The sequence below is a fragment of the Gopherus evgoodei genome, chromosome 1, assembly GCF_007399415.2.
Source record: "Gopherus evgoodei ecotype Sinaloan lineage chromosome 1, rGopEvg1_v1.p, whole genome shotgun sequence".
NCBI classification, from domain to species: Eukaryota; Metazoa; Chordata; order Testudines; family Testudinidae; genus Gopherus; species Gopherus evgoodei.
Window position 1 is genome coordinate 135,253,080 of NC_044322.1, and position 13,996 is coordinate 135,267,075.

General features: G+C 46.6%; 1 protein-coding gene across 7 annotated transcripts in view; it reads left to right on the plus strand.

The window, feature by feature from the left end:
* The window catches only part of FRMPD4 (FERM and PDZ domain containing 4), a 466,579-nt gene that overhangs the window by 365,774 nt on the left and 86,809 nt on the right, over positions 1 to 13,996 (plus strand). For all 7 annotated transcript variants that reach the window (XM_030572864.1, XM_030572808.1, XM_030572828.1 and 4 more), the window contains one exon: positions 4,210 to 4,370. In XM_030572864.1, coding sequence (XP_030428724.1) covers positions 4,210 to 4,370 — 161 coding nt within the window. The remainder of the gene's footprint in view (positions 1 to 4,209; positions 4,371 to 13,996) is intronic.

Consider the following 13,996-nt stretch of genomic DNA (forward strand, 5'->3'; position numbering starts at 1 on the left):
CTACTCAAAATCATGATTGACTGCTCCCTGCTGATATTCTGTTTTAGGCTTTGGATAATAGATACTGTGCTGCCACTGGGGATTCTTAAGATAAGATGATGCAAAGGGTGGAACCATGCATCAAAGAGCACAGCTGCTCCTTTGAACAGCCCCTGTTCCTGTTGTTGGAATTTGTTATCTGGGATGCTACAGTTGACACCATTTTCTCCTTATTCAATCCAGACTAAATGCTAGAGTACCTGGGGACCTAAATATACAAAGGCAGAAAAGGACAGCAATCCTGAAAGGCTAGTATTTTTCCAAGGCTCAGGCACTGGCATCCAAATCATTCACTTATTCACCATTTTGTAAATACTTCAATGTATTGATGGCAGCCTCAAATGATGAAGAACCTGTTACAGAAATGAAGGCTACAATCACCAGGAGAAAATGATTAGACATAGGATTTTAACATAATTTAGAGGAGAAGGTTTTCAAGTGAGAGATACAGAAAAACAAAGGGAAGATGTTTGAAACCTCATGATCACTACCCAAGTGCAGTTTAAAATGTTAAATAGGCAAGTTTCTGAAATGTCAGTGTCCTCTAAAACAGGGTCTTGATTAAAGACAAGAGCTTTGGAAACCCAAATCAATAGCTGGAATTGATTCTGGGGATCCTGAAGATACTGACATAAGTACTATATTTCAACCACTATAATCAAAATAGATGGCAGCTTTTCTAAACATCTCATAAAAATTGACCCAATATCAATAGAAAAATGTTACAAGATTCTCAAGGGTGGAAGTAGGAGACAGTGTGGGCCGGTTGTTACTAACATTGCTTGATGTATAGGAAAAGAGGGAAATTACAGGCTGAATTTATTCCTTGTCATAGTTCCCAGGCCACAAGGGGCCATTGTGTTCATCTAGTCTGACTTTCTGTATAACATAAGCCATAGAACTTCTCCAAAATAATTCCTAGACATATCTTTTATTAAAACATCTAATTGTGATTTTAAAATTGCCAGTGATGGAGAATCCACCTGACCCTTGCTAAATTGTTTCTAACGTTAATTATCCCCACTGTTAAAAATATATCCCTTATTTCCCGTTTGAATTAGTCTAGCTTCAGCTTCCAGACACTGGATCATATTATACCTTTCTCTGCTAAATTGAAGAACACATTATCAAATATTTGTTCCTAATGGCAGCAGTGTTCCCTCTAATTTTTCCCACCCATGTGCAGAATGAATTTTGTTATGTGCACCAATATGGAGGTGATGTGTGACTCATCACCTCCATATTGGTGTACATAACAAAATTTATGTGGTGGTGTGGGGCCAAGGGGTTTGGAGTGTGAGAGGGGGCTCAGGGCTGGGGCAGAGGGTTGGGGTGGAGGGCGTGAGAGCTCTGTCTGGGGGTGTGGGCTCTGGGGTGGGCCTGGAGATGAGGGGCTCAAGGCTGGGGCAGAGGGTTGGGGTGCAGGGGTAGGGGCTCTGTCTGGGGGTGCGGGTTCTGGGGTGGAGCTGGAGATGAGGGTCTCAGGGCTGGGGCAGAAGGTTGGGGTGCAGGGAGTGAGAGCTCTGTCGGGGGTGTGGGCTCTGGGTTGGGGAGATGAGGGGGGTTGGGTGCAGTGGGACTCCCTGGGGCTACTGTGGGGAGAAAGGACTTTCCCCCTACCCCACCCCACCTCACCCGAGCTCTATCTCCCTGCAACAGCAGCAGCACCTGGGCTGGGAGGAGAGAGAGACACCTCTCCCTGCTGTGGCAGGTCCAGGCCAGGCTGGATTGGGGCCAGGGGAGGGGCGCCTGTCCCCTGGCCGCAGCAGATTCGGCGCTGGGCTCAGTCAGGGCCAGGGCAGGGGCACTGTGGCAGGTCCAGAGCTTAGGGAGAGACATCTCTCCTCGCCGCAGTTCTGAGTGTCTGTGAAAGGCTTAATAGGCATCTGTGCGGCCGTGCAGCTTAGAGGGAACTTAGCATGTCTGTACTTATAGACTGTAATTAAGTCAGCCCTTAACCTTCTCTTTGTGAAGCTAAATATATTGAGCTCCTTTAGTCTATCACTCTAAGGCATGTTTTCTAATCTTTTAATCATTCTCATGGCTCTTCTCCGAACCCTCTCCAGTTTATCAACATCCTTCTTGAATAGCGGGCACCAGAACTGGACACGCTATTCTAGAACTGGTTGTACTAGTGTCAGCTTTGGAAGTAAAATAACCACTCTGTTCCTACTCAAGATTCCTCTGTTTATGCATCCAAGATTTGCATTAGCCCTTTTTGCCACAGCATTGCACTAGAAGCCCATGTTCAACTGTTTATCAACCATCACCCCCAAATCTTTTTCAGAGTCACTGCTTCCCAGGATAGAGTCCCCCCATGCAGTATGTACAGTCTACAGTCTTTGTCCCTAGATTTAGCCATATTAAAACACACATTGTTTGCTTGCACCCTGCATACCAAGTGATCCTGGTAGCTCTAAATCAGTGACCTGTCTTTTTCATTTCCCTCCCCCCAAGTTTTTTTGTCATCTGCCAACTTTAGCAGTGGTGATTTTATATGTTCGTCTAGGTCACTGAAAAATATTACATAATGCAGGCCAATTTAGAAATAAAGAGATAAGATTCAAATGTCTAAGGTGTTCATTTTTGTCATATGTGAGCTGTACTATACAAACTAGGAGAAAATACATTTCTAGTCATAGAATAAGCTGGGACAGGACAGCAGGTTCTTTTTTTGCTGACTCACCCTAATGCAAATATTAGGACCCTGCACAGAGGTACAAAGCTGTTTCAGCTGACTTGCTCTGACTCAGACTAAGTCCTATTAGCACCAGCCATGACTATAAAAGGGTTTGATCAAGGGAACCCATGAGCATAGATGGAGAGGTCCTGCAGGGAGAAACTTTGGAAAAATACTGAGGCTTGTTTTGTTGGTTCTTTTTAAGTTAACAATAAAAACTAACTACAGGAACAGAGAACATTTGTACCGGTACCAGTGGGACTGTATAAGTGTGTTAGGTGTAGGGAGGAGAAACCACCAACTTGAAGAGGCTTTAAACATGGAAGGATGATTGGTGCACACAGCTTTTCTACATATTACAAGTTACACATACATTTCCTGGGGTGTTCTTGCAGGAATGTGAAAACCTCAATTCTTGAAGATGGAAGGAGAGGGAAGATGAGGTAGACCTCTGAACCTGAATGAAATCCCACCCAATTCTCATTTATTATGAATGTTTTTTATGATATAGAGGGAGATGGTGTTTGAGTCTGCTAGTATTACAGTCCATATATTCCTAAGGAGACCGACTTTCAAACTGACAATATGTCACACTGGATGACTTTCCTGTTCCTTAACCTTTTCTGCTCAAAAAGGGTGCTTAACAGCACGATCTTCTCCTGCCAGATAAAGACTTCTGTTTTCTACGATATGACTTTGATAACTTAAATTAATTGATTTTAACCATTTCTTATGCACAGAGTTTGAGTGTGACATTCTACCAGAATAAACCGAGACTTATCTTTTTGAGGGTTGATTCTACCTAGTACTGTAATAAGAAGACAAAGTCATCACCAATTGTTGTTGTTTTCCTTCTCTTCTTTTTCATTTTTCTTTCTCCTCTGTATTAATCTTCTTTTGATCCAAAAACAAATGATCCAGTGTTCTAAATATACAATTGAGTGTTACATTTGTTTCCAGGGGCTTGAGGCTGCTCAAGTATATGCAAACTGTGCTGAATGTTTTATACTTAAGGCTACACGTTGACTGGGAATGCCCTCTCCTCTCACACATGTTACAGCAGATAATTGGGCACTTCATTTTCTGGAATGTAATTGTAACATTTTAAATAAATACAAGGTTGCTTTATTTTCCTCCTCTCCCTGGCAAATGGAGGATGAAAAATTCAAAATACAAAAGCGGAAACCTTGATTTTTCTCATATATTTAGAGCTGGTCAAATGTATACTGTCAGATGTGGGAGTTGTGTGCAGGTATAAGTATTGGTTAGTGAATTAGCTCTTTAGTCTGAGATATATTATTAACCTCTGTGTAAGAAAACTAATGCATAAGATTGTAAAACATTAATTAAGCTGAGACTTTGGTTCTTTCAGAGAGACTATCTCAAATATTCCTTCTATCCTGTAAGTGTAAGGTGTTTGGCTTGCATAGGTACCACAAAAACACATTTTAATGATCCTTTCCTTTTTTTCATTCATTTTTTCCCCACAGTCACATGACACAGTCGGCCACATTTGAAGATCCTCGAATAGAGAGCTGCCAAATCACCCCTCCAGCCCCTCGTAAAGTGGAAATGAGGAGGGATCCTGTGCTGGGATTCGGTTTTGTGGCTGGCAGTGAAAAACCAGTTGTTGTACGCTCCGTAACACCAGGTATGGTTTTTCCCCTTGCCTGGCCCCAAAAGCAGGTTTTGAGACTTTACTAACTCCCTTTCTATGCTGGCTGTATTGCTGGCAGTGAGATGGATGTGCTCAGATTTCCAGCATGACTGCATTGACTTTTAATGTTGTCTGCTAAGAGATTTGATTTCTTTGGAATTGCTTTTTTAAACTGAATTTAATGTAATAATTTTGAACTTGTATTTACACTGACTGAGGCCTGCTGGGACTAAATACCACAGCACATGTGAGTATTATTAATGCATTCCAGTAACCAAGTGAATCATGGATGCTAGATAGAATCATAGAATATCAGGGTCGGAAGGGACCTCAGAAGGTCATCTAATCCAACCCCCTGCTCAAAGCAGGACCAATCCCCAGGCAGATTTTTACCCCAGTTCCCTAAATGGCCCCCTCAAGGATTGAACTCACAACCCTGGGTTTAGCAGGGAAATGCTCAAACCACTGAGCTATCCCTCCCCACTAGTATTCCAAGGGTATGTCTACACTGCAGTTAAAATCCTGCAGCTGGCCCATGCCAGCTGCCCTGGGCTCAGGTGCTCAGGCTGCAGGACTGTATAATTGCAGTATAGGAGTTCGGGCTAAGGCTGGAGCTCAAGCTCTAGGACCCTATGAGGTGGGAATATCCCAGAGCTCGGGCTGCAGTGCAATTAAACAGCCCCGCTAGTCTGAGCCCCATTAGCCTGAGCCCTGCGAGCCTGAGTCAGCTGGCACAGGCCACCCACAGGTGTCTAACTGCTATGTAGACATACCCTACATTCTGATATGCTGAACATTCCTTTATAATGATGGAATGATGTCAGACTGGAGGAGGTCTCAAGTGGGGTTTCACAGGGATCTGTTCAGGATCTGGTGTTGTTTAACATCTTTATTAATTTTCTAGATGTAAGTATAGAGAGCATAATGATCAAGTTTGCAGATGACACAAAGCTAGGGGACAGTTGCCAATACTTTGGAGAATTCTGCTAAAATTCAAAGGGATCTTGATAAATTGGAGGCTGGGCTATAGACAACAAAATGAAATTCAACAAAGACAAATGTAAGGTCCTACAGTTAAGGAAGAAAAACCAAATGCACAAATACAGAATGGGGGAGAACTGGCTTGGCAGCAGCACTGCTGCAAAGGATCTGGGAGTTGTGGTGGCTTATGCCTTCAACATGAATCAGCAATGTGATGCTATTGCAAAAAAAGCAAATACAATTTTGAGTTGTGGCAGGGGGCCACAGGCCTCCATACGCTGCTCCAACCCCGAGCACCAGCTCTGCACTCCCATTGGCCAGGAATGGGCCAATGGGAACTGGGGGAGGCAGTGCCTGCAGGCAAGAGTCGTGTGAAGCCTCTTGCAGGCCTCTGCCTAGCAGCCAGACCTGCCGCTGGCCACTTCTAGGGAGCAGAGCAGTCCGCGGTGCCAGGACAGGCAGGAAGCCTGCTTCTGCACACTGGCTGTGCCACTGACTGGCAGCCACTGGAGGTAAGCCCATGCCCCAATCCCCTGCCCCAGCCCTGAGCTCCCCCAAACCTGAAACCCCTTCCTGCACCCCAAACCCCTCATCCCTAGCCTACCCCAAGCCTGCACCCCCAGCCCAGAGCCCTGACCCTCTTCTGCAACCCAACCCTGTGCCCCAGCCCAGAGCCCCGTCCCGCACCCTGAACCCCTCATTCCCAGCCCCACCCTGCTGCCCTCACCCCCGCACCCTAACCCTCTGCCCCAGCCCTGAGCCCCTACCACATCCCCAGCTCCATTGGGTCATAGGCATCAACAATTTTCTTCAACTGGGTCCCCAGAAAAAAGTTTGAAAAACACTGATGTAGGGAAACTGGAAAGGATCGAGAGACAGGTGACAAAGCTGATCAAAGGGATGGAATACAAACCATATGAGCAAAGACTGAAGGAACTGGGTATGTTTAGCTTGGAAAAGGAGAGATTAAGGCAGGGGATATGATAGCAGTCTTCAAATACTTGAAAGGCTGCCATAAAAAAAGATGGAGAAAAGTTGTTCTCTCTTGCCACAGAGGGCGGGACAAGAGGCAATGGGTTCAAACTACAGCATAGCTGACTTAGACTAAATCTCAGGAAAAACTTCTTAACTGTAAGAACAGTGGGACAATGGAACAGACACCTCAAGAGGTAATGGAAGCTCCTTCACTGGAGGTTTTCAAAAGGAGGCTAAAGAGCCACCCGTCTTGGATGATTTAGACCCAACAAATCCTGCATCTTTGCAGGGGGTTAGACTAGATGACCCTTGCAGTCCCTTCTAACCCTACAATTCTATGATTCTGTAACGGCTTGTACTTGGGAATATTGTTTCTCACTGCACTCGTTCCAAACTTGTTAGCAGCAAAAAGCCAATATCATAGTTATTATTCTTAGCCATTACTGTTGTTTGACTTTACTGGTTGACCAACTTCATTTAAAGAAAGAATTTTATTCAATTTTTATTTCTATTCTGTATAGTTTCTTATACCACCCACCTCACATAGTTTCTGAACTTCTTCCATAATGCATTCAGTTATGTGATTAAACTATGTTATGTATAAGTTTTTCTTCTCTCATCCACTCATCAGGGTGAGAACTGAGTGTGCAGCGTAGGGTTTTATTTTGGTAGGGATTTTGTTGCTGCTGGGGTTTGGTTTTTTGTTTTCTTTATGGACACTGCACTGTGTTTATATTAGAGAAGGCAGGATCAGAGAAATGCACCTTTCACTTGTCAGGGAAGATGGTGAGGTTTGTGACAACCATTAGTTCCTGGGAGAGTTTGTTCCACATTCTCAGATTAGACTAACAGACGTTTTGGAGCATGAGCTTTCGTGGGTGAATACCCACTTTGTCAGATGCATGTAGTGGAAATTTCCAGGCCTGCATATATATACCTGCCCCTGGAAATTTCCACTACATGCATCTGATGAAGTGGGTATTCACCCACGAAAGCTCATGCTCCAAAACGTTTGTTAGTTTATAAGATGCCACAGGACACTTTGCTGCTTTTACAGATCCAGACTAACACGGCTACCCCTCTGATACTCGATATTATCAGATTGGCTGCTGAGAAAGCTCTGTCTCCTATATAGAGGAGTTTTGCCTTTGTGATAGAAAGTTCAATTTTGCCTCACAAATGGAGTTATTGATCATGGTCTTCATCCCGAAGTTTTAGGCAAACTTATAGACATACTGGGCCCAGGCCATAGATTGCCTTGAAGACAAGGACAAAGACCTTAAACTTTCAATATTCTTTTGAAAGCACTGTAAAGAGCAGAGGACAAGCAGAACTGCCAGTAGAACATCTACATGTGATTTGCCCAGATGTGTGTGCAAATGGTGTTTGTACTGCTTGCAAATAAAGCAAATTATGCAGTTAGGATCTAGCCCCCCTGAAGTCCTGATTAATCTCAGACAATTCTTTCCCCCGAAATAGCTTTACTTAGTGTAACTCTCATATTTAAAGCCCAGTTGGGGAAGCATATTTATATTCAATCACCAAAGTCATTGCTATTTATATTCAATCATCAAAACAAGAGTGGGGACAAATACAGTGGAACCTATGTGCATTTGTACATAGCGAAACTCCATTTATAGTGGATTCAGAAGTAAAATAAAACTCCAAACCAAACAGAAGCACAGCTTCCGCTTGTTGTCTGAATGAATTGTGTCAGGCAGTAAGAATTTTTTTCTTTTAAGATTTCATCTTCTGTTTTATACCATTGTTACAAAGTTTAAAGACAAGACATTAGCACAAGTATAATCTTTCATCTGAGGCTGTGACACTGTGCTCCTTTTTCGTGAGCTTGTTAAGGGAAGCAAAAAGCTTGTTGTGTGCTTCCAAAGAGTAAAATTGTTGTTATAGTGGTGCAGGAGTGCCACTATTCTTAAGGTTGCGTCATGACATCTGTGTAAAAGTTGATCTTTCTAAGTCCTATAAAATCAACATGCTTAGTCAGATGTTTTGAAACCTGTTGTGCCTTAGGAGAGTACCAGGTAGGGTTAATGACCCAAATCTGAAGTCATTTAAGACAGATGTTCCCCAAAATCGATATTTGTTTTAAAGTTTCTAGGTTTCTGTTTGTTTGTTTTTTGCCTAGAACTAAAGACCAAACTATTGATCTGATGCAGGTCAAAATGGTCTCAGTCTGTCAAGGTTTGCCCAAGGGAGTGCATGGCACCCATTAAATCTTTGGGGGACTCAAACTGAGAACAGTAATTATGAAAATGTACATTTTTACACTGCACATGCACCAGTACAGAAGAATGACTAGAGGGTCTCTTCCAATATTTTATATGCTTTAAAGCTAGACTCTTTTAAGTGCTTTAAAATCCAGATGGTTAATCTGATGCTTCGAAATTTGGTGTGCCCCATGGGGGTGTGGAGGTAGCACAGGTAATTCAAATTTGACCAAAAGGTTTGTTAAAGTGAGAAGTATTAACAAAGGAATGAATCATAGACCTCTTGATTGCTGTGAACTCATCCCTCAATTAACATAACTAAGGATAATTTCATTGAAAGTCCCCACCTAAGACAAAAGAAGTTCTGGACAGGGAGGGTTGCTACCATTTGTGAGTCATGGCTAGCAATTTTCTTCTGGGGTCAATGTAATCAAAGTATTAGTGGGGGAGGGGGGAATTAGACATGCGAATGCTTCCTGGGAGGGAAAGTGTATCAGAGGCCAGAGGAGTGTGGGAACTGGGGGAGAGGAGTTTAGGGAACCAGTGATGTTACGCCAGGGCAGAAATGGAGATGGATGGTATGGGAGGCAAGAGAGTTTGGGGACTCAGACACGGGAGGCATGGCACCTCCTCAGCTCTGCCAGTGCACCCTAACTCTCTTGCACCCTGAGTTCTACCTGTGCACTTCAATCCCCTCATCGCAACCACCCTGCAGCCTGAGCTTTGCCGATGCACCCAAACCCCCATGAACTCCACATTAGAGCCCTGCACTGGACTATTTTTAATCCTGCAATACCCACTCCTACACGCTCTCGCTATTATGGCAGCAAGTCCTGTGGGACCTGCAGGATCCTGCTATCTCTGCACTAATCAGGCACAGGGCTCTATTCCACAGCTCTGAGTGCACCCCAACATGCCTGAACCCCAACTCCACAGCTCTGACAGTGCATCCCAACCTGCATGTGATGCATCTTGGGGGCACCCAGGGCTGTAAGTTTGTTGCCACATGCCTCCAGCACAAACCAGTCTATCAGCCACTCCAGCACTCTCCTCTGTCTTTGCCCTGCAAGCTGACAATAGATGGCTCCAAGTCCCTTCAAAGTGTCTCCTTGTGTTTTCCAGCCACTGATCCCTGAATACCCACAGAAATCCCAGATCCTCCGTTCCCAAAGGAACAGTGTACCCCAGTTTACCAGCTTTACCTTAGACAAGTGGTTCTCAATCTTTCCATACTACTATACCCCTTTCAGAGTCTGATTTGTCTTGTGTACCCCAGTTTCAGCTCACTTAAAAACTACTTGCTTACAAAATCAAACATAAAAATACAAAAGTGCCACTGCAAACTGTTACTGAAAAATTGCTTAGTTTCTCATTTTTACCATATAATTATAGATCAATTGGAATATACATTTCAGTGTATAGTATTGTGGCAAAGTACCTGCCTCTCCTCTGCTAGCTCAGTCCTTCTTAGTCTTGGAGACACAGGCTTGGGCAAAGCAAAAGCCCTTCACAGTCGCTCAGGGTCTGGCTGATCCCTTCTCAGTCAGGCCCTTGTTCTGTTTTCCTCTCCTTCTGGGGAGAGTGCAATCTGCCTTGCAAGAAAAGTTTCAGAATTCAGCTGCCCCTACTTGCTGGCAGCTACTCTACTTCTCTCCTCCCCCCTGCTTCCCTGCCAGGGAGGGTTTAAAAAGGTTTCCAGCCATTGGGGCCACCTGAAACTAATTAGCTCCCTGGTAACCGCTGTTCCAGCTGAACCATATTCCTCCATGGTTAAGCCTTCTGGGACTAATTACTACCCCTCTCCTGGTAGCTAAGTGTCCTGAGTTTGCCACATATCCTTCCCCCCCACCCCCCCGCTCAGCACTACGGGGTTGGGCTACTTGGGTCGGAAAGCAGTGCACCCTCGACAGGCCATCCGCATTGCCATGTTGGGTTCTCGACCTGTGTCACACCGTGAAGTGGAAGGGTCGAAGCGATGGGAACCATCTCGTTACTCTCGCATTTTTGTCCTTGTTTTGGTGCATCCACTGCAACGGGGCATGGTCCGTGACCAGGGTAAACCTCCGTCCCAGTAGATAATAGCGGTGGCTTTCAACGGCCCATTTTACTGCCAAGCATTCCTTTTCCACTATGGCCTACTTCCATTCCCTAGGCAGGAGCTTTCTACTGAGGAAGAGGACGGGGTGTTCGTCATCTCCGACCATTTGTGAAAGCACCGCCCCCAGCCCTACTTCAGAGGCATCTGTTTGTAGGATAAACTCCTCCGTCCAGTTGGGAGCTATCAGTACGGGGTCTGTGCAGAGGGCCGTTCGCAGATCTGCAAAAGCGGCTTCAGCCGCAGCAAACCATTTTACTATATCTGCGCCCCGAGCCCTGGTCAGGTCCGTTAATGAGCATGCCCTGGTGGCGAAGTGGGGAATGAAACGTCTATAGTACCCCACGAGTCCGAGGAATGCTCGGATCTGTTTTTTCCAGAGTGGCCGGTGCCACTTCTGTATGGCGTCTAGCTTGTTGCGTTGGGGCCTCACCATGCCCCTCCCCACTATATATCCAAGGTATTTGGCCTCAGCTAACCCGATCGAACATTTGGAGGGATTTGCAGTCAGTCCAGCCTTTCTCAGGGTATCCAGGACTGCCTCTACCTTTCTTAGGTGCGTCTCCCAGTCGGGGCTATATATGATGACGTCATCAAGATAGGCAGCAGCGTACTCCCCATGGGACTGTAACAGTTTGTCCATCAGCCGCTGGAAGGTAGCGGGAGCCCCATGCAACCCAAAGGGAAGAACAGTGTACTGATATAGTCCTTCTGGGGTTGCAAAGGCCGTCTTCTCCTTGTCGGCTTTAGCCAGGGGGATCTGCCAATAGCCCTTAGTAAGATCAAGGGTAGACATGAAACGGGCCTTTCCCAGTCTGTCAATCAGCTCAGCTATCCTGGGTAAAGGGTAGGCGTCAAATTGGGACACCTCATTTAGCTTGCGGAAGTCATTGCAGAACCTTATACTGCCGTCTGGCTTAGGCACTAAAACCACGGGACTGGACCATTGACTGAGACTCTTCAATGACTACTAAGGCCAGCATCTTCCTGACCTCTTTCGTAATCTCTTCTCTCTTGGCCTCCGGGATCCGGTATGGCTTGATGTGCACCTTCACTCCAGGTTCTGTGAAGATGTGATGGTGAACCTCAGTAGTCCTGCCTGGCTTTTCCGAGAACGCATCTTGGTTGCGTTTGATCAGGCTGACCACTTCGGATCGTTGTTCCGGGGTCAGCTCCGGGGATATTCCTACCAGGTTGGGCTGATCGCCTTTAGGGGATGGTGCCCCCAGCGCAGCTACCAGAGCTTCTCTATCCTGCCAAGGTTTCAGCAGATTTATATGGTAGATCTGCTCCAGCTTCCGGCGACCCGGCTGCCGGACCTTATAGTCAACTTCTCCTACAGCTTCGATTACCTCATAGGGCCCCTGCCATCTGGCCAGGAGCTTGCTCTCCGCCGTGGGTATGAGCACCATCACCCGGTCCCCCACCTGGGACTTCCGGGACCATGCTTGACGATTGTAGTACGTCCGTTGCGTCCCTTGGGCCTTCTCCATGTGTTCGCACACAAGAGGGGTGACTCGGGCTATTCGGTCTTTCATTTGCAGCACATGTTCCACAATGTTTCTCCCCGGGTTCGGCTGTTCTTCCCAGTCTTCTTTAGTCAGGTCCAGTATGCCCCTGGGGTGTCGACCATATAACAGCTCGAAGGGGGAGAATCCAGTGGAAGCCTGAGGAACTTCCCGTATGGCAAACAGTACATAAGGTAGCAGGGCATCCCAGTCTTTTCCGTCGCGGCTAATCACCTTCCGTAACAGGCTCTTCAGCGTCCTATTAAAACGTTCAATGAGGCCATCGGTCTGGGGATGGTAGACCGACGTTCTGAGGGTCCGTATGTGAAGCATGGTACACAAGTCCGTCATCTGTTTAGAAACAAAGGGGGTCCCGTGGTCCATCAGGATCTCCTTAGGTATCCCTGCTCTGGAGAATATCTAGACTAACTCTTTGGCTATGGTCTTGGACATGGCATTCCGTAGGGGGATGGTCTCGGGGTAGTGGGTGGCATAATCTAGTACTACCAGGATGTATTGATGGCCCCGGGCTGACTTCTCCAATGGCCCCACTATGTCCATAGCTATTCGCTCGAATGGAACCTCAGTAATCGGCAGAGGTACCAGAGGGGCCCTTAAGTATGGTCAGGGCCCATGTATTTGGCACTTTGGACAGGAGGAACAATATCGCCAGACTGCCGCATAAATACCAGGCCAAAAAAACCTCTGTAGAATCCGATCGAAAGTCTTATGCATCCCTAGGTGGACCCCAAATAGATGACTGTGGGCCAGATCCATTACTGCTTTTTGATGCTTCCGGGGGACCAAGAGTTGTTCAATGATTTGCTCTTGGACGCAGACTACTCTATACAGCAGATCTTTTTTAATCATATAATACGGCCCTGGGCCCTTAGTTCTCCCCTCCACTGGGACCCCATTTACCTTGACTACTTCCTTAAAAATGTTGTGGTATGTGGGATCGTTGGCCTGATCCTGACCAAAAGTCCCACGTGCAATCCCTATTGGCCCTATTTCAGAGGGGTCTACCTCCGTCTTCCCCTCAGGGACAGCGCCTGGGGAACCCGGTCCAACAATTTGGTTGTAGTTGGCCGACCCCGTCCTGCTGTCAGCTGAGTCCCCTCTTTCCCCTGCCAGTGTAAGCGTCAGGTACCGAGTCAGGATCCTCGTCCCCCTCCTTTTATCGGCCCTCCATTCCCTCCGAGTCTTCCTGGACTTCCCCAGTGGGAAGAACACATCCTGGCTAAACTCGTGGAAGGCGGGGAGAGGGTCCCTGATCTGGGCCACCCTTTGGGTCCCAGAGTCCTTCTCCCTCATCCCTGGGGAGTAGGCCATCAAACCCCGGGAAGTCTCATCCAATAAGGACAGGGTAAGGGAGTTTCGGAACGACTCCCACTGTCAACTCAGCGGGGTTCCCAAGAACTTCTATGAGTACGGGAACGGTCAGATAATAGCTGATATCCCCATGTACACAGGATATTCCCGAGCGCTTGGCCTGGGATAGTTGGCCCGGCCTGACCAGCTTCCCTGAGACCAGTGTGACTGCACTTCCCGAGTCTATTAATGCTGTGGTCTCTATACCATTCAGTGTAACGGGCCTAGTGTACCTATGGGGGACCATCGCAACCCCGACTAGACTTATTAGCTCGCATGGTCCCCCTATATCTCCCAGTTCACACTGCATGGGCTCTCCTAGATTAGGGCATTGGGCAGCAATATGCCCTGATTCACCACAGGCATAACAGCGGTACCCCCCTCGGGGCAGCCCCCTATTTTTCGGGCTGCTGGGATTTATCCCCTGAGCCTTTCTTCCCCAGTCCTCCAGTCTTTCCGGGGCTG